General features: G+C 41.5%; 1 protein-coding gene across 5 annotated transcripts in view; it reads left to right on the forward strand.

The window, feature by feature from the left end:
- The first annotated feature begins 397 nt into the window (after positions 1–397).
- The window catches only part of Ankle2 (ankyrin repeat and LEM domain containing 2), a 28,552-nt gene continuing 5,275 nt past the window's right edge, over positions 398–23,674 (forward strand). For 2 of the 5 annotated variants that reach the window (XM_027415851.2, XM_027415853.2), the window contains exons 1-10: positions 398–811; positions 5,026–5,499; positions 7,150–7,356; positions 8,565–8,761; positions 8,853–9,041; positions 14,984–15,106; positions 16,630–16,696; positions 20,237–20,409; positions 21,597–21,703; positions 22,161–22,351. In XM_027415851.2, coding sequence (XP_027271652.1) covers positions 625–811; positions 5,026–5,499; positions 7,150–7,356; positions 8,565–8,761; positions 8,853–9,041; positions 14,984–15,106; positions 16,630–16,696; positions 20,237–20,409; positions 21,597–21,703; positions 22,161–22,351 — 1,915 coding nt within the window. In that variant the 5' untranslated portion in view covers positions 398–624. Of the gene's footprint in view, positions 812–1,427; positions 1,561–4,833; positions 4,926–5,025; positions 5,500–7,149; positions 7,357–8,564; positions 8,762–8,852; positions 9,042–14,983; positions 15,107–16,629; positions 16,697–20,236; positions 20,410–21,596; positions 21,704–22,160; positions 22,352–23,674 lie in introns of those variants that run through there. The other 3 variants (XM_027415852.2, XM_027415854.2, XM_035443227.1) reach the window with 3 other exon arrangements.

The following is a 23,674-nucleotide window of genomic DNA, read 5'->3' on the forward strand; positions in this document are numbered from 1 at the left end:
GGCTTCCCCGTTGTCCGTCAGAACGGCACAAGCATTTTGCCTGGAGGGTCCGCTGAGTTCCATTTACAAGACCCGGCAGAGCTACAGAGCAGGGTTTCTGGACTTGGCCACCGTTCTCGCACCCAGCACCTACCTGTCAAGGACTCTGACCCGCTCCTCTGGCCACAGTCTGGGTGGCCCAGGTGCCAGCTCTTCGCTCTCCAGACCGGTGGCGAAGATACAGCTCAAAGCCAAGCGCCCACTGCACAGAAGAGCAAACCGCGCCATGCCAGAGCGCCGAGTCCGACTCAGGACCCCGACATGCTGCCCGCGCCACTGCCGGACTGCGTCTCGCTTGAATCAGGACCCCGGTTGCCTCCGAAGCCGCCTGAGGTTGGGTTCCTGCCGGCGTTCTGGCCGGATCGTTGGGAAACGAAAGACACCAGAGACTGCACGCGCACCGGGCCTCCTCTTCTCCTGTCAGGCTGCGACTCCTGTAACCCCGCGGCGGGGCGGAGGCCTAAGGGCCGCGCGGCTCCGGCAGCGAAGCGAGCGGCCAAGTGAGGGCCTGAGGCGTGCGCGGCGCGGACTATAACTCCGGCGGCCGCGCTCAAGGGCTCGGCCTCGGCGGCGGCGGCGGTGGCGATGCTGTGGCAGCGGTTGGCTGTGGTGGAGTGGGCGGCGCTGGCCTGGGAGCTCCTCGGCGCCTCGGTGCTGCTCATCGCCGTGCGCTGGCTGGTCCGGCGGCTGGAGAAGCGGCCGCGGAACCTGAACCGTTGCGGGACACCCCCGGCGCCGCCCGGCGCGTCTGCAGCTGTGGCCAGTCAGCCCGGTAAGGCGGGTTAGTCGCACCCTGTGGACACAGTAAGACCCTGTCGCGGCCCGAATCCACCGCGGGGAACCTGACTGACTGAGAAGCGGAACTTTTGTTCCACTGTAGGAGCATTCCTAGGGGAAGGGTCTCCCGAGCCAGGGAGCCGCCTTGCAAGAAAGGGCTGCGGGAAGGGTGAACAGTAGACTAAAGAACACTGGCTGAAGTCGGAGTCGATGAAAGAGGAAGTTGGTTCTGGCAGTGGTTTGAATGCGAAGCTTAACGAAATAAGTGACAGGATGAGACAACAAAGTTGGGTGTGACTCCCAAGATTTAGGGACAGGGGAAATGGAGGGATGTGGTTCTGGTTTCTCGATTTCGACTGGACTGTCAGGTCCGGGTGACGAGAGATGGGAGGATGGTTGCTGGTCACTTTAAGATCGGGGTGACTGTTAAGCAGCAGCCTGGTGTCTGGATTGAAATCATGTCGCATCTGCTCCCGGCTCTGCCATTACTGCTGTGGGACTTTTTAGTATCGGGCAGGTCATTCACCCACCATTTTTTTTTAGCCCCACCAGTAGCAGGATACGAATGATAATAGTTCTTACTGTGGTTTTATTTTGAGAGTAATAAAGTCAATGCTGGAAATTGAGCCCTACTGCCTGCTGGCATCATCCATGTAAGAGCTGCATGTCTCACTCAGTTCTGGGGAAAGATCCAAGAGATAAAACCCGGGAGTCTTCACCAGAGCTCATCGATACACTGTTAAGGTTGGCAGCTTTGTAGGCTCTTGTGGTCTTTTTTGATTGTTTTGGGATCTCCTGGTGTGAGCCCACACCTCCGTGCTTAGTTAGCTCTTTTCTTTTCAGCCCCCCAATTCCCTGAACTATAATCCAGTGCTTACCAGGTTTGTGTTTATCAGCATGTGTTCATATTGTGTTCATCAGAAGCCATGTTTCACTAACACCCCCTTGCTCTTAGTTCTTAGTGGAAAATAAACAGTAATTCCCCTAAGTATTCTAGAAGGAAGATGAAATTTTAAACTGTTGACTGAACTTAGAACCCTAGGGCCAAAGATCATCTTAGGGGTAACTGAGGCCTCAGTTGCCTCTTTTAACTTGTATACAACTTCATTTATTTATTTAGCAATCCTGGGAAGAAAACACATATAGGAAGTGTTCCACCACTGAAGTACATCTCAGCCCTTCTTTAGTAGTCATTGATTTCTCCATTTTTGCTAAAGAAACAGGAACAGGGAGGACAAGATCATGCTGGTTATTGTGCATAGCTGTGGAGAAATGAACTGTCATGACAACAGGTCTAACACCTCATCTTTTGGATTTTACATTCTCTTGTTCTCTTAAGAAAGTGGCACCTGAGCCAGGTGTGGTGGCCCACACCTTTACTCCCAGCATTTGGGAGGCAGAAGCTGGTAGATCTCTCTGAGTTCAAGGCCACCCAGGATAGCCAGTGCTGCTACACAGAGAAACCCTGTCTCGAAAAACCAGCCAGCTAATAAACAAATAAATAAATAGAATTAAGTGGTACCTAAAGAATAACACCTGATATTGGGTAAACATAGACTTTTTACATTTGCTTCAATCAAAATCCTAAGGAGATTTTAATGTTTTAATACTAATAGAAATTGTTCATTTGCACATTACTGTGCCTCTCTTTTCCTCTGCCTGAGTTCAAATTAAAATCCTTTAAAATTCAAAAAAAAAAAAAACCACCTGAGGCTATCCTCTGACTTATGCATGCACATACATGCACCTGTATATATATTTATAGGAACACATGAAGCAATAAGGGCATCTTTTTTGGGGGGGGGGGTTCGAGACAGGGTTTCTCTGTGTAGCTTTGAAGCCTATCCTGGCACTCACTCTGGAGACCAGGCTGGCCTCGAACTCACAGAGATCCGCCTGCCTCTGCCTCCCGAGTGCTGGGATTAAAGGCGTGCGCCACCAAGCCCCGGCAATAAGGGCATATTTAATAATTATAATGCCCACTAGTCCATTGACTCCATGAACACTGTACCAAAAACTCAAGAGAAGGTCAGTGAGTGAAAAATCACCCAGACACTGAAGCAGAGCAGTGCATGTGGCTGATGTGACTAATAGGTATAGAGCCAAAACACCAGGGTTTTCAGCATCTTTTTTCACCAAAAATAATCAGTTTTAGTTTTTCATTTTGAAATCATTTTAGGTGTATTATAAAAAGTATTATAACAATATAGAATACTTCTTAATGAAAAGCTGCTTCATGTGCTGCAGCTTTATACATCACTGTCGTGAACTTTGTTTTTGTGGAAGCTCTGTAATCCTAAACTATCAGTAAAGGTTTCCATTTTAAATACAAGTTCAGAGATTCTTTTATGTGCCAGTGATTTGATGCCATAAAGATACTATTATAGATGTGGTTGTATCTGTCATTTATCTATCCCTCTCTGTGATGAGCTACAACCTCCATCTCCTACAGCTAATTTTAAAATAAATTCATTTTTTTACTATATAAAGTTACATAAGGTAATTTACATGTGAGAATATATTGCTGCTGGGCATGGTAACACACATCTTTGATTCCATCAGAGGCAAACTGTTTATTTTTGGAGGCAGGGTTTCTCTATGTAGTTCTGGAACTCACTCTGTTGCAAGTGTGCTTGGAACTCAGAGTTATGCCTGCCTCTGACTCCCTAGTACTGGGATAAAAAGCATGGGCCACCTGTTATTCTTTTTAAGCTGCAGCTGCTGAAATAAAGAAAGGAACAAAGGATGAACAAAAAAAATAACAATATAGAACAATTCAACTCATATACAAAGATATTTTATATTACCAATTGGTAGGGGAAAAAGTTCAACCTAAAGTGAGGTAACAATGTATACCTATTAGATTAAGATTTAAAAAAAATAGTGACAATCCCAAAAGTTGGCAATTACTGAGAAGATGGCTCTCCTGCATTGTTGGTGGATCTATTAACAGTAAATCTCCCTCTGGAGATTTGTCTAGCAGCATCTCAGGGAAGTTAAGCCTGTCTGCCCTGCATCCATAAGCTATTGCCCTAGAGAAATGAAACTTACTTAATGTTATTGCCGTGTTGCTTAGACTGGCCTTAAACTCATGATCTTTCTTCCTTAGCTTTCAGTACTAGGATTTCAAGAGTATACCAGCATGTCTGGCTTTGAAAATTCATTGTCTCAATGGATGGATGGATGGATGGATGGATGGATGGATGATGGATGGATGGGATGGATAGGATGGATAAGATAGATGTGGTATGCTGCCACAAACTTGTCCATCCAAGTCTGTTCACTGAATTGTTCTATGAGGTCATTTTCTTGTTTTTTTAGGATATACTATCATTATTAAAAGTGCCAACCTTTAGGGAAAACTGTATGGTGGTGCCATTGAAACTCTACAGAGTTTGCAATTTTTTAAGTCTACAAGTCATTTTAAAATAAAAAGGTAAAAGAATTCTGTGTACTATTGTCTTAGATTCTCTAGACTTTCTGTGCTACATAATCATACCACAAGTATGACAAGGAAATGAACAGTGACAGAACACTATTGTCTAATCTGAAGACGTACTTCAGTTTTTCATGTCTCTTATCAATCTAGCCATTGTTCTAAGACTGCAAAGATTGTACTAATACTTACAGTTCCAGAGCAGTTGGTGAGCTATGGCCATCACCTGTCTTGTTAGTAGAGGCTCTTTGGAGAGCAGCTGTGGCTTATACATTTATGTGTCAGAGGTGGCTGCCCTTGAGTGTGTGAGAGTTTTTTAATTGACTTTTCCAGTGTGCTGTTACTCGTTGTAAAGATTAATGAGCCTGTGATCCTTAACAGCTCAATAGCTGCAGCAGACATTTATGGAAATATTATCAGTGTCAGACCCAGTGGTACAGAACTTATGTTCATTATTTTATCTACTCTTCATTATAACACAAGAGTGGATCTATTATTATATTCATTTTGTAGGTGAGGAAACTGAGGCTTAGAGTTTCAATAATTGTCCTAGAATTGAAGTCAGTGATGTATGAGATTAGTTGTTTATGTTTAAGTTGCAGGGACAAAACCTTACTTGAACAACTAAAGCTAAATGGGTAGCTTTAGAATAAGACTACATATTGTCTCTAAGGTAAGACTCAGTGAGGAAACCGAGCACTTACTTAAGCATGCACTTTACTGCTGAGCTACTGTCCCATGGTTCAAGTTGATTTTTGCTTTCTTGAACTCAGGTGAAGTGACAATGGATGCCATGTTGGCTCGATTGAAACTCCTGAATCCAGATGACCTTAGAAAAGAAGTTATAAAAGCTGGATTGAAATGTGGACCCATTACATCAACAACAAGATTTATTTTTGAGAAGAAATTAGCTCAGGCTTTACTAGAGCAAGGTGGATTGCTGACTTCTTCTCTTCCCAGTCACAATGAGGTGACTGCCACAGCATTAATCCAGGGCATCCCAAGGACTCCTGCATCTGTGGAAGGGAAACAAACTCAGCAGACCAGTTTTTCTGAAGACAAAGATTTTGGTTACAATGTGGGTTTGAACCCTCCAGAAGATGAAGCTATAACATCCAAGTCCCACCCAGTACCCTTCAGTGCCTCTGCCAGTAATGACAACCATCAGGCTGGAGTGACAACTGCTAAGGAACCACTTCTGTACTATGGAGTATGTCCAGTGTATGAGGATGGCCTTGTGAGAAATGGTAATGTGCTGTGTAGTTTCTCTTTATACAGACTGGGAAACTATATCACCCAAGATTAATTTCATTATTTGTGCTTTAATACCCTCTGATTCTGGAAAATTGAGCTTGTATATCTTTTGTTTGTTTGTTTTTCGAGACAGGATTTCTCTGTGTGGCCCTGAATATCCCGGCATCCACTCTGTAAATTGGCTGGTCTTGAACTCAGAGATTCCCCCTCCTCTGCCTCTCAAGTGCTGGGACTAAAGGCATGTGCCACCACTGCCTGGGTGATCCCTCACCCTCTTAAATTCATTACAACCTGAACAGCTTTCAGGTTAGTAAATGTAAATGTACCAATGAGTGTATGAATAATTTTCAGTCTCAAAGAATTGTATTTTGGAGCTAGAAATCTGTTTCAATTAGTAGAGTACTTGCCTGGTATGCATGGAGCTCTGTGTTCAATCCCCAGCACCATAAAAACATGACGTGGTAGCACATAAACTATTGCCTTAACACTTGGGTGGATGCTAGCCTGGGCTACATGAAACCGTGTCCCCAAAAAAGAGTGAAAGAAAAAAAAAGAATTGCAATTTTATTTTAGTCGGGATTATATTGTGTATTTAGACTAGCCTGGATCTTGCTGTATAGCCTAGGGTGGGGCTTCAACTCTCATCTGCTCTGTCTTTTCCTTATGACCGTTAGGATAATAGGTATAAGCTATTATATCCAATACAAGAATATTAAATTTAGGTTTGAATTATTTTTATTTAGCTCTTTAATTAATCCATTTAAAATCCATTTTTAATAAGTTATCATATCTTGGGATATGAAACTAACATCTAGGTATATATGATACCATTGTTTATATACACACACATACATTGTCAGTGTATTTATCTGATTATTTTGGATAGCCCAGGACCTCTTTAAGATAAAAAATGGAGCCAGACCATGGTGGCACACACCTTTAATCCCAGCACTTGAGAGGCAGAGGCAGGCAGATTTTAGTGAGTTTGCGGCCAGCCTGGTCTACAAAGTGAGTTCCAGGACAACCAGGACTATTACATAGAGAAACCCTGTTTTGAAAAACTATGGAGAAAAATAAAAAAAAAAGACAAAAAATGGCGAGGGGGCTGGAGAGATGGCTCAGTGGTTAAGAGCACTGACTGTTCTTCCAGAGGTCCTGAGTTCAATTCCCAGCACCCACATGGTGGCTCACAACCACCTTGAATGAGATCTGGTGCCCTCTGCTGGCATGCAGGCAGAAGACTGTATACATAATAAATAAACAAATAAAATGAGGAGTGGACGGAAAGATGGCTCAGTGATGAAGAACATTTGATAATCTTGCATATCCCAGCTCACATGTTAGGTGGTTCATAACCTACCTGTAACACCAGATCTAGGAGATCTGATCCCCTTTAGGCCTCCAAGGATACTCACACATACATTATGTGCATACAGTCACAAAAATACACACTCATACATACACACTTTTTTTTTTAATTCTAAAAGAGTTTTTATAAAAGATTGAAAATCTGAACTGTGAACATGAAGGTGAAACCAATAGATTGTTAACAAATTTAAATTGACTGTTGAACTCTGGGTACAATTAGTACAGTGCTGGAACTATTCTTCTCTTAATTTTTCCCTTGTTACTTTCATACCCAGAAAGGATCCATGTTTACGAAGATAAAAAGGAAGCACTGCAAGCCGTCAGGCTGATCAAAGGGTCCCGGTTTAAAGCTTTTCCAACAAGAGAAGATGCTGAGAAATTTGCTAGAGGAATGTGTGATTATTTCCCTTCTCCTAACAAAACTATGTCCTCACTGTCTCCTGTGAAGGCAGTGCCACTCTTTGGCAGTGACGGGTTGAAAGGTAAGCTATTGCTGTACTTGTTGTCTTGTCATTCCTGTTATTTACCACTTTGTTCGCTTTCCTGATGTGTGGTGTCTCCATAGTCCTTCATCTGTGAGATAAATCTAGTGTAGGAGGAGGTGGAGAGTTGAGGTGCCCTACAGTGGAACAACCAAAGAGAAAGGGACTAGAGGGCTGCCCTGGGAAGGTTTGAGGACATAAAGGTGGATGGAGCCTCGTGCCAGTAGGCACTGAAGCTGATGAGCCAAGTCTTAGCATTGTGGACCACAGAAGCAACAAAGGGAACACATGTCTTCTTGTGGCTCTAGCTGTTGCTTGTTTAAGTGTGGGTATTTGGATGCAGACAACAATCTACATTTCCATCTGAAGGTACATCTGCTTCTAGGATCTGCAAGAATCACTCTCTCTGTGGGAGCTAGAAATCTGACTACAGCCACTGGGTGACTCAGAGCCAGTAGCCTGTTTGGAGAAGCTTGACCCTGATTCACATCCCTTCTCCCTAGTTCAAGGTGGACTGCTATCTTTGAATTGCCCTCTACTCCTCCCTTACTCAGGGTTCTCTCCTTTCAGCATAGAGAAATGCCCATGAAGAAAATTGTTTTAAGAAGCTCTCAGGTTTTGAATTAAACCTTTAGAAGCTATCAGTAGAACTCTTTCTCTCTAGAAGACAATTACAGTTGCTGCTAATCTCTTGTCCACTTCACAGAATTGACATTTTTAGGTTTTTAAGAAAGGGTCTTATCATGCTAATCCAGGCTGGCCTTGAACTTGCAGTCCTCCTATGTCAACCCCCTACCCTCAACCCTGTACTAGGATTCTAAGTTTATACCACCACACTCAGTTTCTTGACATACCTTCAAAGTACACTAGATGACCAGGCATGATAGTGCATGCCCTTACTGCCAGCACTCAGGAAGCACATTCGGGTGGATGTGCTCTTAGTTTGAGGACAGCCTGAGCTACACAATGAGACCCTATCTCCAAAAAAAAAAAAAAAAAAAAGATGTCTTTAATCTCAGTCTTGAGCCATCTGATTGAGCTCAACCCTGCATTAGTACTGTGGTGTGCTTTGTACCTTTGTCATGTCTTACCTATCAGTCCTAAGAGCTGCCTGAGCCTCCGTGTAGAGGCTTCAGTCTTCACCACGGCAGATTACGTGAGAAGAAAATGTTTGTGAGATTGTGTTCTTCAATTCTGTCTCTTGATAGCAGATGGTTTATGCCTGGCTGAATCAGAAACAGTAAACAAAGAACGAGCAAACAGTTATAAAAATCCCCGTACACAGGACCTCACTGCCAAGCTTCGAAAAGCTGTGGAGAACGGGGAAGAACAAACCTTTTCTGATCTTATTTGGAATAATCCCCGATATCTGATTGGTTCTGGGGACAACCCAACCATTGTACAAGTAAGTGTGTCTTCAGCATAACTCCTAGTCACTGTGTTCCTGACCAGTGGCCCTGTGTTTTAACAAACACAAAGCTAATCTTTTCTTTTAGGAGGGATGTAGGTACAATGTCATGCATGTTGCTGCCAAAGAGAACCAGGCTTCTATGTGCCAGTTGACATTAGAGACTCTGGAGAACCCTGAGTTTATGCGTCTGATGTACCCAGATGATAACATGGACATGCTACAGAAGCGCATCCTCTACATTGTCGACCTTTATCTGAATACTCCTGACAAAATGGTGAGTATTCCTCATTAGTCTGTCTGCTAGAAGTTTAGGTTCCTGGTATGGGGGAGTATTTCTTATTTTTCTATGCTACATTAATGTGCAAGGTTTGTGGAATACTAGGAAGACACAAACACTTATTGACTTAGAGAGAAAGATGGTTATGGAGGTGTTGACACAACAAAACTTTTCTTGGGGAGATGCAACACACATGTTGGGAACTACAGATAGGGAACTCATGACAGACCAGAGTACAGATACCACCAAAGTACAACTTGTGAGCCAATGAGTTTTTTATTGGGGTCACTTACAGGAATATAGGTAAGGGGTTACTTACAGGAGCAGAAAGATTCAAAGACAGTTGCATCCCCAAGGACCACCATAACATGACTTACAGTTCACAAAGCTGGGAACCTGGAGTACACTGCACAGCCTATAGGCAGCTCAACAGGTTAGAGAGTATCCTTTCCAGGTGCCTCTATTAATGAAAACCTCTTCTGGGCAGCTCTGTTGGTTTCTGCTTCTTCCTGGCAGCTGGTCTGCCTTAATTTTCTGTTGCTGTGAAGAGACTTCATGACCATGGCAACTTCATTGGGGCTTGTCATCATGGTGGGAAGCATGGTGGCAGGCATGGTGAAGGGTAGCTGAGAATTCTACATCTGGATCCACAGGCAAGAGGAAGAAAAAAGAGACACTGGGCCTGGCCTGAGCATTTTAAAATCCCAAAGCCCACCTCTTGTGACACACTTTCTCCAACTAGGCCATACTTCCTAATAATAGGAACCACTCCCTCCAACCTAGCATTCAAATCTATGAGCCTTTGGGAGCCATTCCTATTCATACCACCCCATTCCATAGGCTTCTAGCCATATCACAACACAAAAGTTCATTCAGTTCAACTGCAAAAGTCTCCATATCCTGTAACAGCATCAACACTATTTAAAAGTCCAAAGTCCTCTTGAAGACTCAGGGTAATCACTTAACTGTGATCCCCTGTAAAATAAAAATAAAGCAGATCACATACTTCCAACATACAATGGCACAGAATTTACATTACCATTCCGAAAGGGAGCATAACAAGGAAACACGAAACTGAAACAAGACCAAAGAACAGTAGGGCAAACTCCAAATTCTGCACATTCATGTCTGATGTTAAAGTGCTCCTTAGATGTCCAGGTCCATTGTGCTTTGTTGACTGCAACAGACTCCTCTTTCTTGGGCTGGTCATACCTGAACTGCAACTTTTCTTGACAGGTATCCCACAGCTCTGGCATCTCCAACATCTTGGGGGTATCCAAGGCAATCCAGGCTTCACCTTCACAGCTTTGCAAAGTGGCCTCTCTGGGTCTCCATGCAGGGACACACACATGCCTGGCCTCAGCAACTTAGCCATGGAGGGAGATTCCACAGCTCCTTTCTTATATACTTGACTGTAAAGCCAGAACCACGTGGCCAATTGCCAGGTTCTGGGCTGAGACATGGGCCCCTCATTCAAATACATTTCCACCAGCTTTCTGTTTTTTGATGGTTTCCTTCTCTGGCTAAAGTTGGCTGTCCTGAATTCACTCTATAAACCAGACTGGCCTCAAATTCAGATCCTTTCATAAGTTGGAAGCTTAGATAGGTGAGGGCTTGCCCTGAGGTCACCACTCCTTTAGTCTATTTAGGATCACACTTTTTTTTAAACTTTTTATCTTCTTGCACACTGGATTTATCTCTGTTTCACATCTTGGTGCTCCTTTTCTCCTCAAACTGTACATTTTGTATTTTTCTTTGATCAACTTAATTCCTTTTCATTATAGGCCTTCATAAGAGTCACCACTAAATAATACAACAGAGTCAACTAGGCTGCCATGAGATCTCTGCCAGTGTCATTAATCCAGAAACTCTTCAGTTTACCCTCGGGCAGATTTTTTTAGACAAGGGCAAAAGCAACCACTTTTTTTTTTCTTTCTTTTTTTTTTGCCAAAATATTACAAGAATGGTCCCTGAGCCATCTATTAATATTCTTCCCCTCTAAAACTTCTTGAGCATGGCCCCACAATTCAAATCATCTTCAGCAACACTGTCTTCCATGCTGCTAACTAGGATGGCCCATTTAAGCTTAAAGTGTCTAAACAAAGCATGGTCAGGGGTGATGATGGTACATGCCTTTAATTCCAGCACTTGAGAGGTGGATGCAGAAGAACTCTTGAGTTTGAGGCCAGCCTGGTACTACAGAGTGTCTTGAAAGCCAGGGCTACACAAAGAAACCCTGCCTTGAGGGGGTTTAAAAAAAAAAAAAAGTCAGGACTATCACAGCATACCCCAGTTCCTAATACCAATTTCTATATTCTGTTGCTATGAAGAGACACCATGACCATGGCAACACTTACAAAGGAAAGTATTTAATTGGTGCCTGCTTACATTCACAGTCATGGCAAGAGCATGGCAGCTTGCAGGTAGACATGGTGCTAGAGAAGTAGCTTGAGAGTTCTACTTCTCCATCCACAAGCAACAGGAAGAGAGAGAGCCAGTGGGCCTGACTGGGGCTTCTGAAACCCCCAAATTCCACCCCTAGTGACAAACTTCCTCTAACAAGGGCATACTTACTTCGGCATTGCCACACCTAATAGTGCCTCTTCCTGGTCACCAGGCATTCAAATCTATGCACATACAGGGATCATTGCTATTCAAACCACCACATATGGCCTATCTCAGATTCTTTGTGCTCAGCTTCCTTCAGACTGGGGGGTACTTTCAGCTTTTATTATTTACTTTGGCAGGGAGGGGCCTAATGAATCTTGTTGTTTCAGGGACTTCCTAAAGCCATTTTGAGTTGTTTTCCTTCCTGTTTAAAGAGCTTCCCTGTAGGGTGGAATGTTTCAATCTCAGAGGAGACTGGTATCCAAGGAGGGTGGGAGTGGGAGAGACATCTGGCTCAGTAGATGAGTGCCTGCCTAATTGTCTGCTAGTCCTAGTTAGGTCACCAGCAGCATAGAAAACTGGTGGTTTACACCTGTAATTTCAGCATTTGGGAGATGAAAGCAAGAGGATTAGAAGTTTAAAGTCATCCTTGGCTACACAATGAGTTTAAGGCTAGTTTGTGCTATATGAGACTGTTTATTAAAAACAAACCAACATATGGCTCAGCAGTTGAAAACATTGGCTGTTTTTCCAGGGGACCTAGGTTCAAGTCCTAGCCTCTATATGGCAGCTCACAAACATCTGTAGCTGGTTCCAGGGGATCTGACTCCCTCTTCTGACTTCCCTGGGCACCAGGAATGTATGTCAGGCACAGACATATTTGCAGTCAAACCACCTATCTATATATAAACTAATTAAGATAACAACAAAAACCCAAGAAATTTGTGGTTATGAAAGTAACACACATAAAGAGAACCCATAGGTAGAGAGTGAAAAGCCAGAATGTAGGTGGATGGAATACTCTAGGGGGTGGCCCAGATTCTTTGAAGAAAGATGTCAGCTAGACTGTGACTAGAAAGAATGCCAAAAAGCACAGAAAGTACAAAAGGTTTGTTAGGAGTGCTTACCTAGCATGTGTAAGGCTTTATTTGATTCCTGACACCACTCGGAAAAAAAACCTGGACTAGTGAGATGGCTCAACAGGAAAAGAAGCTTGTGCCTACAGACCTATAAACCTTAGGTTAATCCCTGTGACCTATATGGCCGAAGGAAAGACTTAGTTCCTACAAGTTGTCCACTGAGCTCCATAAGCACCTGTGTACACAGTGTATGCATTCAAAGGCATGGGTTTTAGTAGTTGTGTATTAAGGGTTTGAGACACAGAAATTTACTTATATGAAGGAGAATTCAATAAGTTAGAACCAAGAACTAAACTCTAAGAAATCTGGGAGTTTAGGAAACTGAGAAAGAGGAAAGAAAGCACTAGAGAGGCTGAGGCAGGAGAATTGCAAGTTCAAAGCCAACCTGGTCTACAAAATGAAAAAGGAGTAAAATTTTACAACAGAAAAATACAGTTTGATATGTATTTTTATAAGTGATTTCTGGTAGCCAGCCTGAAATTCATGACTATTGTGTGTACATACACACAATGCTGGGAACCTAAGGTCTCAAATATGCTAGGCAAGCTCTTTACCACTGAGCCCACAATTTTAGTTTCTTTTGCAAGGTGATAATTTATAGGAGTTTTTGTTGTTACTTTGTTTTTATTTGAAAGTTACCACTTGTCTGTTGTTTCTAACATATTAGTTATAATTACCATATTAGTTATAATTACGCAGGGGCTCAGAAAGCTGATTCCAGCAGCTGCAAAAATGCAACTTCTGTCTCAAAACAATAAATAAATAGGAAAGGATATTAAAGATAAGATAGAAGTAAACTGTGAAAATAGAGAGATAGTCGACCAAGCAAAATTATGGAACTAAATTTTAAAAAGCTATAAGAATAAATAAAGTCGGGGCTGGAGAGATGGCTCAGAGGTTAAGAGCACCGGCTGTTTTTCCAGAGGTCCTGAGTTCAATTCTCAGCACCCACATGGTGGCTTACAACCATCCGTTATGAGATCTGATGCCCTTTTCTGGTGTGCAGATATACATGGAAGCAGAATGTTGTATACTAAATAAATAAAATCTTTAAAAAATAAATAAATAAATAAAGTCAAATTTCTCCCACCATACCCTCAAACACACTTCTGTCATCAGAATTGTTTAGAAGATTCCAGCTGGATGTTCTCCAACTCAGTTATGGTGATATTGAATAAGATCCCACAGAATCAGAGCTCAGTCACAAAAGATTAGCTTCACCTTAGATATTAGCCCTAAGCCCAGTTTGCCCTATTTATGTTTTGACTTCTGAAATGTTGGGGCTATAGACAAGTTCTTCTATGCCCAGCTGATTTACTCACTTTTAGAGCATGGGTTCCATGACTGTATATTGGGTCCCAAATTATTAAAGTTAAGGTTGACTGCATACCTTTGTTTGTATGTGCATCAAATAAACAGTGACAGATGTTACTGTGCCAGGCTCAGGGCCTGGCATATGATGACTATATGCCAGCATGCCAAGTACTTTTGCCAGCTATAAAAACAATGTCTTTTTGTTTGTGAGGCCTTTTTCCTTTAGGGTGTTCCTCCTCCTCCTCCTCCTCCTCCTTCTGAGTCATCTTCTGAGTCTTCTTTTTCTTCTGAGTCTTCTTCTTCTGAGTCTTCTTTTCTGAGTCGTCTTAGTGTTCTTAGTCTTCGTCTTCATCTTCTTCTGAGTCTTCTGGGTCTTATGTAATCCAGACTGGCCACAAACTTACTATGTAGCAAAGAATGACCTTCAATTCCTGATCCTTCTTCCTTCACTTCTCAAGTATTGTCACACAGGTCTGAGGCTTTATTTTTTTGTTAAAATTTTTTTTATTGCCAGATATGGTTGCTCATACCTTTAATACTAGCACTCAGGTGGCAGAGGCAAGCAGAATCCAAGTTTGAGGGCCAGCATGGTCTACATAGGCAGTTCTAGGCTAGCTAGGGCTACATGGTGAGAACCTGGCTCAAAACACTTTTTTTAAAAATTATATATGTATGTATTTATTTATTTAGTGTGGGAGACAGGGGAGCTTGACTTGTAGATATCACAGGATACAGTTCTCTTTTTCCACATGGGTATTGAACTCAGTTTGTCAGGCTTGGTGGCCAGCCTGGTGGTTTTATTTTAAATCAGTGGTTCTCAACCTGTGAGTCTTGACACTTTTGAGGATCAAATGACCCCTTCACAAGAGTCACCTAAAATTATGTGAAAACACAAATATTTATAGTAGCAAAAGTACAGTTACAAAGTAGCAACAAAAATAATTTTATGGTTGGGATTATCACAACATGAGGAATTAAAGGGTGGCAGTGCTAGGAATGTCGAGAACCTCTTTTTAAAAATAAATACCTACTTTCACTGTAGAGCAACCATTTTAATAATTTGAGTAAGCAAATGTTCTTCTTCTATACCTTCCCTAGGGCTTTGATACACCATTGCATTTTGCTTGTAAATTTGGAAATGTGGATGTAGTCAATGTGCTTTCTTCACACCCTTTGATTGTGAAAAATCCAAAGAATAAATATGGTAAAACACCTGAAGACGTAAGTAACTTTTAAATTGCAATTACTGTCTTGTGTTATAAATTAAAATATATAAATTTGCATTCTGTGACTGCAGCTAATAAAATCACAAGTAACTGAGTTGTGTTTGTCTTGTGGATATGTTGAGAATGCTGGCTGCTAAGCATGATGAACTCTGTGAAAAAAAGTTTATCTGTAGAGCCAGGAAGGAATGAGATAATCTAGTCATGCTGATTTTATTTTTCTGAAGCAGGGCCATCAGTGTTCTGAGCAACTCCGTCTTACCATGTTCCTTCTAAACACATTAGCCAACCAAGTTGAAAAAGAATGCAGGGGGGTGGTCATGATGATGCCTATAGATGGAGACGGCAGTAGTGATCATGATGGTGATGAACCATAGTCTAGTGGCAGTAATGATGATGATTATAATGCTGAAAGCAACTGATATGTTCAACTCATTGTGTAACAGGGAACTAGCCTGCATGCATACTGTTGCATTCATGTTTATTGAAGCAAGCCTTTTTGTGTTCCTTAGCAATGGAACAAAATGTACTATATTGTGCATACTGTGTCTGTGACATAAAGACAGACGTGGCTCTAATAAGAACTGAAATGCTAATTTAAGGATCAGGCATTATATGCTGCTGGCTGTCCTAGGTCTACTACTTTCCGAAATAAAACATAACGGACACTTCTTGGGGGAGTGTCTTCCCTAGACTCAGGCCCCTTAGCTATTACTGCATTTAGTAACACTCACATAGCCCAGTTGGTATGAAACTTCCCTGACATACATGCATAAGGCCCTGACATTAAGGAGTGGAGGGGAGAAGGAAAATAATAAATAAAATTTTACTACAGTAAATAGTTTTACCAATATTTTTATAAAATGATTTCTGATAACCAGTCTGGTTTACCATATTGCTTGAATCTGTTTTCTTGCCCTGTTCCAATGGGTTTTTACAATGATCCTATAGAATAAGCTGTGCTATTGAGCACAGGTTTTCTTTTTCTTTCTTTTTGTTGTTGTTGTTTATTTGCTTATTTATTTTTATATGTGTAGGTGTCTTGCCTGCATATATGTCTATACTACATGCATGCTTTGTGTCTGTGGAGGCCAGGAGAGGGTGTCAGATGCCATCTTTCTAGCCCCCAGCACAGGTTTTCTGAGTATGATTTTTGTGAAATTTTAAACATTTAAGATAATTCTAGGGCTAGAGAGATAGCTAGGTAGTTAAAAAACAAACAAACAAAAAAAAAAACTTACTGCTCTTGCAGAAGACTGGAGTTCTATTCCTAGTAGCCAGGTTGGATGACTCACAGCTGCCTGCAACTCCAGCTTTAGGGGAACCAACACCCTCTTGACCTCTAGGTCATCTGCACTTAAATCACACATGTACACAGCATATACCTATACACATAGTAAATAATAAAAATATTTAAAGATACTATCCTATTTTACTGGCTTTAAACTTTAAAAAGATTTTATTTGATAGGAAATATAATATAGCAATATATAGAATGTTCACTTTGTTTTGTTTAAATAGGTAATTTGTGAAAGAAGCAAAAACAAATCTGTGGAACTGAAAGAAAGAATTAGAGAATACTTAATGGGTGAGTTCTTTGCAAGAGGCCCCTGGATAAGAGTGTGAGTGAACCTGGGGCAGTACAGCGGAGGTTTGTCTGCTTTTTCCCATGTTCTGAAAAAATAGTGCTATGAACTCCTCTCAGAGCCTTTCGAAATTATTCATTGTTTTTTCTTGAATACTGTCCTTGCCTGATCTCATACTGCCCGTTCTTGTTCTAATTTTAGGCTCTCTGTTCAGGGATTCACCCCATCCTTGAGGCAGGTTTCTCTGATCACTTTTTGTTAGGGAAGGCTGAAGCCCAGAGCTCCTTTTTTGGTTTGTTATTTGGCTTTTGTTTTTAATTTGTTTCTAAGAAGTTGTATTTTGGGTCTGCCTCCCTCCTCTGCTCCTCTGAGGCTATCTGGCTCAGCTCAGCCTTTCAAAACTGGGACCCCATCAGGGCCATTGTTCTGCTGGGATTATGGAGGTACAATATTCATTCATATTCATTCTCTCTCTCTTTCTCTCCATCTCTCTACTCTTTTTCTCTCCTACTCTATGCTCTCTCCCTTATCAACCCCACCCCCCCTTTCCCTTCCATCCCTCTCTCCTTCATTTGTGGGGTATCTACTAGAGAAAATATGGGTTAAGCCAATAGAAAGTCTTTATTAGCTGGATTGCAGCTTAACTGATTGTTCAGAATCCTAGAATATCCCAGAGCCTTTCTCAGGATAACTTTTTTTTTTTTAATTATTTATTATATGTAGTGTTCTGCCTGCATGTCTGCTTATAGGCCAAAAGGGGGCACTAGATCTCATTGTAGATGGTTGTGAGCCACCATGTGGTTGCTGTAAATTAAACTCAGGACCTCTGGAAAAGCAATCAGTGCTCTTAACCTCTGAGCTGTCTCTCCAGCCCCCTCAGGATGACCTTTTAAACACACACACACACACACACACACCACACACACACACACACACCCACCCACCCCCACCCACCCACCCATATCTTTGGTTGACATTCTTCAGTTAATAAGTGCAGTTAGCCAGATGCAGAACTACAGAACCAAAGTGTAAGGTTAGTATATTTAGAGACCTTCCCAGAACTATAGACTTGGATGAATTGAACTTTTCATTTTGGCATGCTGAGTTTTATGGCCTGAATGGTACTTAACATAAGTTGTGCTAAGGTCTGGGAGCCTGTTTCCTTTCCTTTCTTCTGGTCAAGAGCTCCTAATTGTAGCTTCTGTGCTTCTTGTCTGTGTGTTTCAGCAATAGGGAAATGGATAGTTTCAGGAGAGACTGTCCTACTGTGCTTTTCCCTGCAGCTCAGAAGATGCAGAAGTAGCTTTCTTTCTGTCTCCTTACCCAGTTTGTTCCTGCTCACCAGTAAAAATGTGATCATATAACTTGATCACTGCTAAGATCTGGTCACCTAGCTTTTTTCCAGGATAAACATGGTATTTCTGCATCCATGTTCCTTTTTGTTACTCAGCCTTGTGACATTTTGCACACCTTCCTTGTTTCCTGCTGAGGGTCATTAAAGCCCAGACAAGAGCCTGGTCTAGAGCTAGTTCCAGGACAGCCTCCAAAGCCACAGAGAAACCCAGTCTTGAAAAACCAAAAAAAAAAAAAAAAAAAAAAAAAAAAAAAAAAAGAGTAAACCATAGTTTATGAGTGGGTAGGTTATACATGAATTTTACTTTCCAAAAGACAACCATTATTTCAAAATCCATGAAATGTAAATGTGTCATTTACAAAAATCTCATCATAAGTATGTGGTATCAGTTACAATTTCAGATATTGAAATGTTAAAACATTTCTCTGGTTAATTTTGTTGTTTATTTTGAGACAGGGTCATCCTATGTAGTCCTGGTACTCACTATGTAGACCAGGCTGGCCTCAAACTCACAGAGATCAGCCTGCCTTTGCCTCCCGAGTGCTGGGTAATATTAAAGGTGTGTCATCATGCCCAGCCACTTCCCTGTTTTTAAGCCTTTTTTTCTTTTTCTTTTCTTTCTTTTTTTTTTTTTTTTTCTTTCAGTTTTTTGAGACAGGGTTCTCTGTGTAACAGCCCTGGCTGTCCTAGAACTCATGGAATTCATTTTGTAGACGAGGTTGGCCTCTCTGCCTCCTGAGTATGTGCCATCACTGCCTAGCCATTTCCCTGTTTTTAAAAAAGTATTTTTATTTTATGTGCATGAGTGCTTTGTGTGCATATATGTAGGTGCATCATGAGCATGTCTGGTGCCCACAGAGAGTAGAAGAGGGAGTTGGACTGAGTGCAACTGAAGTTAGACAGTTGTGAGTCTGCCTATGGATACTGGGGACCAATCTCCTGTACTCTGCCAAAGCAGCACATTCTCTTAACTGCTGAGCTCTGGCTCCATCATCCACTTTGGGGTTTTGATACTGAATCTCATGTAGCCCAAGTTGGTCATGACCTTGGTGTCTTGTCCTTTTCCCTTGGCCTCCCAAGTGCTGAGACTATAGACATAAACCATCACACTAAGGTTTAGGTAATGCTAAGGATTAAACCCAGGGCCTCACGCATGCTTAGGCAAGTAAGAAGTATTAAAGATATATTTTAGTGCTGTGGTTTTTAGTATGCTTTATGTTAACAGTCTTAAACGTAGAAAAATATAAAAGCTATTATAAGCACTTGAAATAAAAATTCCCAGGTTATTGTGAGCAGCATGACAGGCTGATACTCCAGCACACCTCTTACCTCTTCCACACAACGAAAAACTGAGTCAGGGAGGAAGGAAATGTGACCTCTGTACTAAGCTCCTTCTTTGTCCTAATGAGACTCCTGGCTCCAGACTTCTAGCTTCCTTGGGTGTCTGCTGCTTGCCCCTTCTCTCCTTGCTTTCTTGTTAAGTGTTTTTCATTTTGTTTGTGCCCAGTGTGTTTCGGGATAGGAATTCAATGCTATATTTTATAGACGGATATAGGGAAAAGAGTTGTTTCGGTTTTGGTTTTGTTTGGTTTGTTTGTTTGGTTGGTTGGTTTGTTGGTAAGAGAGATGATGAAGACCTTAGGATAACAATAGGAGAAAGAAAAGGTAGTTTGACTCCAGACGTTTTACCACAAAGTACATTTGTCTAGGAGTAGTGAGAGATTGGATAATTTGTAAAGAATTGCATGATGCCTTCTATATGTGAAGTTTTGGCAAAATAATATTGGTAAACCATTGAATAAAACAGGAAATTGAACATCGGTTAGAGACAATGTGGGGTAAGTCTGAATCTTACTGACCTATTTGTTTGCTCATAGTTATTTTTACAAACTTGTACTCTTGGCAGCTCATGTAGATGTAAGAACTTGAATACCATAAGTATGCATCTTCATTAGTAATCTTAAAGTCTTGCAAGATGTATCGTCATCTCCATTGTGCAAACAAGGCTGGGGGGGGAAACTGTTATATTAGAGAATGGAGATGAGGCTACATAGTTGCTGGCACAAACTGATCTTGGCCCCCATACCTATATCATTACCTGGTCCCTTCTGTCAGTGTTTCCCATGCTTCCCCAAACTCTCAGACTAGGTAAATAGAAGCTTGTGGTTGACATTTGTCTCCTCTTCAGGTCACTACTATGTTCCACTTCTGAGGGCAGAAGACACTTCTTCTCCTGTCATTGGGGAGCTGTGGTCCTCAGACCAGAGAGCTGAAGCCTCTAATACTGACCATGGTAGAAGTAGCCCCAGAGATCCTGTGATGACATTGAGAGCTTTCGTGGGGCCTCTGAGTCCATCCAAGGTGAGTGTTCAGGGAAGGAAGTTGTGGGAACTGTCCTGGCTATCTCTACATTTTAGGGTTTGGTGTTCCAGCCTATTGCTTTGTTTGAAAGTCTGAGGTCATCTTTATGAGACCACCTCTGATGAAGTGGTAATGAAGACTTAGAGTGTTTTTTGTTGTTGCTGTTGTGGCCAGGGAAGGTGTATTGGAAACTCAGGCCTCCCAGCACAATAGTGTTTTCCTGGGCAAGCCCCTTTTGTCTCTAACCCCAGTCCATTGTGACTTGGGGAGCTTCAATTTGCAAATTCAAATTCCAGACTAAGCTTCCTACACTTGGAACTCTTACCCCTGAGTTCCTGTCATACACTTGTCATTCTTTGAGGCCACAGCCAGTTTAGCTCTAGTCACTCACGAAATGGTTAGGAAGTTTATAATGGTGGAGTTTCTGGGTCACAGATGATGCATGCTTTTTTGCCAGATTTACAATTGATGGCTTTCTCCAGTAAAATATCACTAACATATATAAACTGTTACTTAAAACTTTCTAAATAAACTAGCCATGGTGGCACAGGCTGTAATCACAGGGCAGAAGTATTATAATTTGAAAACCAGCTGGGTTATACATATAGTGAGACCTTGTCACAAAACAACTTTCTAAATAATTTGCAAGAATGGAAACCTTTCCAGAACGATGTTAGACAGGTGGGATTAGAGCTGCATTCTATGCCTTTCAGCATAGTAGGTGATGTGTCAGTCTCATAGATGAGCTACATTAAACATAAAATTCCAGTAAGGATTACTCATGAGAGGTTGATGTCAGCTTATGTTTTATATGTAGGGAAAGTGGGATATGTACCAGAGAGGTGCAAGTAGATAATGCCTGTTGTTCTTAGGTGAGGCCTCACACTTGGGACATCCTGGGCCAGATCTGACTTCAACATGGGCCAGTTCAGAAAGGCAACTCTCCCTTGTGTCACTTTTCTTGGGGAATTGTCAACAGACATCTACCTAGGAAAAGTTACAAACCAACCCTACTTTCCCAATTCCACGAGGTCATGCTCCCTCTTGGCTATGTGGTAGAAATGGCTGCAGAATCTATAAGGTGATAGAACACCACTGAATCTGTAGTGTTGGTTCTGAGTCTCAGGTGAACTGCATGAAGCATAGCCTGTCTTGCCACTTTTTTTTTTTTTTTTTTTTTTTTCCAGGCAGAAGATTTCCGAAAACGCTGGAAAACTCCACCTCGAAAGAAAGCAGGCTTCTTCCACAACATCAGAAAGTCTGATCCAGAACGAGGCATTGAGAGAGTGGGAAGGTATTCATAGAACCATGATTGACAGGCTGAGCAAAGTGGGTTGTGTGGATAGATGACAGAAAAATATTAACTGTGAACACTGAAATGTAACAGTTCCCAGAAGGATTTACTGAGAGCTGTTAGAGCCTTTTTCAAAAGTGCCAGTTTGACACTGCCACAGACTTTGCCAAAACAAGGTCCTGTATTAGGATTTGTGTGTGACTTTTGCTGTGATGTTGGCATAAGGTAGAGTCACTTGATTATCATAGAGTGGTTCCTCAAAGGACACTGAAGGGTCTTACCAATAGGGGAGCACTAGAAATGTCCCAAGTTCCGGCTCAAGTAAGATACCCAAAATTAGTGTTTTGGCACTTCAGAGATTAAGTACTATTTTCTGTATACTCAGTTCCTTTTTGGTGGCTTTTTGTTTTGTTTTTTCTGTTTTCTCAACTGGTTAATTGTGTTTTATTTCTTACAGGGAGCTAGCTCATGAGCTGGGGTACCCCTGGGTTGAATACTGGGAATTTCTGGGATGTTTTGTTGATCTGTCTTCTCAGGAAGGCTTGCAAAGACTAGAAGACTACCTTACCCAGCAGGAAATAAACAAAAAGGCTCAACAACAAATAGGAGAAAATGAAGGCTGCCTTCAGGACAGAGCCTCAGTTTTTGGTAAGCAAGTGCAGATCTGAGGTGTCTGTGGGTTTTTCCTTTTCTTTTTTAATGTGCTTTTACTGTAAACAGAACTTTTCTTCAAAGTCATGTCAGAAAATGTGCATATAGTTGTGTTAAAAAAAAAAAAGGCATCAGAGTAAGCTCTGTGTGTCTGAGCACCCATATGTATATGCAGCTATATGAACTGTGTTGTATGCATATAAAGTACATAAAAATACAGAATCACTACAAACAAGGTCTGTATGTATAGGCAGTCTCATGCTTTTGGCGTTGTTTCCTGACCTAGACATACTTTATATTTGAATACAATGTATAATGTCAGGAAAAGGACAAAGAAGAGAGTTTCCAGAATACTGGATATTTTGTCAGTCACTGGGGTATAGAGTGCCTTGAGTACAAAACAAGTTAACTGAATGCTTGGAAAGGGTTAAACTGAGCATAATAAATAAACAAACAAACAAACTAGGGCATAGCTCACCAACACCATTAAAAAGGGGGAAATTAGTTTGTTGTATATAACTCAGTGGTAGAGCATGTGCTTACCATGAGCAAAGCCATGAGTTCAGTCCCCAGCACTTGGAGGGTGGTTGAGGAAAGATATTAAATTTTTTGTATTATAAGGGAAAAGGCAAAAATAAACCCCTAAAACGAAGTGAGAAAAGAAAAACACTCATTAAAAGAAGTAAAAATAAGCTAGGTAGTGCTGGCATACACCTTTAATCCCAGCACTTGGAAGGCAGAGGCAGACAGATCTCAAGGTAGAGTTCAAGGCCAGCCTGGTCTACAGAGTGAATTCCAGGACAGCCTCCAAAGCTACACAGAGAAACCCTGTCTCATTTAAAAAAAAAAAAAAAAAAAAAAAAAAAACACCTAAGCCATAATTATAAGATCCTTGTGTGGAAAGGTTCCCACCTCCCCAAAGTAAAGGTGCTATCTATCTAGACTCTGGGCTGGCAGTTTGCTTAGTCCAGTGTCTATTCAAGTGTTCAAGCACTTTATTTATAATACTGGAAACCTCAACATAGCTTATTTCACCCTACAGTTTAGGATTGGCTGAGGAAGTAAGTAGTTCTGTCCTTAGCCAGAAAATTCATGTTTTTACAAAGTATGTTTTAAAGAGTAGTGAATGAAGTGAATATTATAATGAGTAGTGTACAACAATGTGTACAGTTACTGGAGAAGGAAACTATACAATGATCTTGAATATATTTGCATAATATTAATTTGCACATCACTGAAAGTTTTCTAGGTGTTTTACAGCTAACATATATCATTTTTATAATTAAAAGAAAACTAAAATGAAACCAAAAACTAGTAAAT

The sequence above is a fragment of the Cricetulus griseus genome, chromosome 4 (assembly GCF_003668045.3).
Source record: "Cricetulus griseus strain 17A/GY chromosome 4, alternate assembly CriGri-PICRH-1.0, whole genome shotgun sequence".
Taxonomy (NCBI): domain Eukaryota; kingdom Metazoa; phylum Chordata; class Mammalia; order Rodentia; family Cricetidae; genus Cricetulus; species Cricetulus griseus.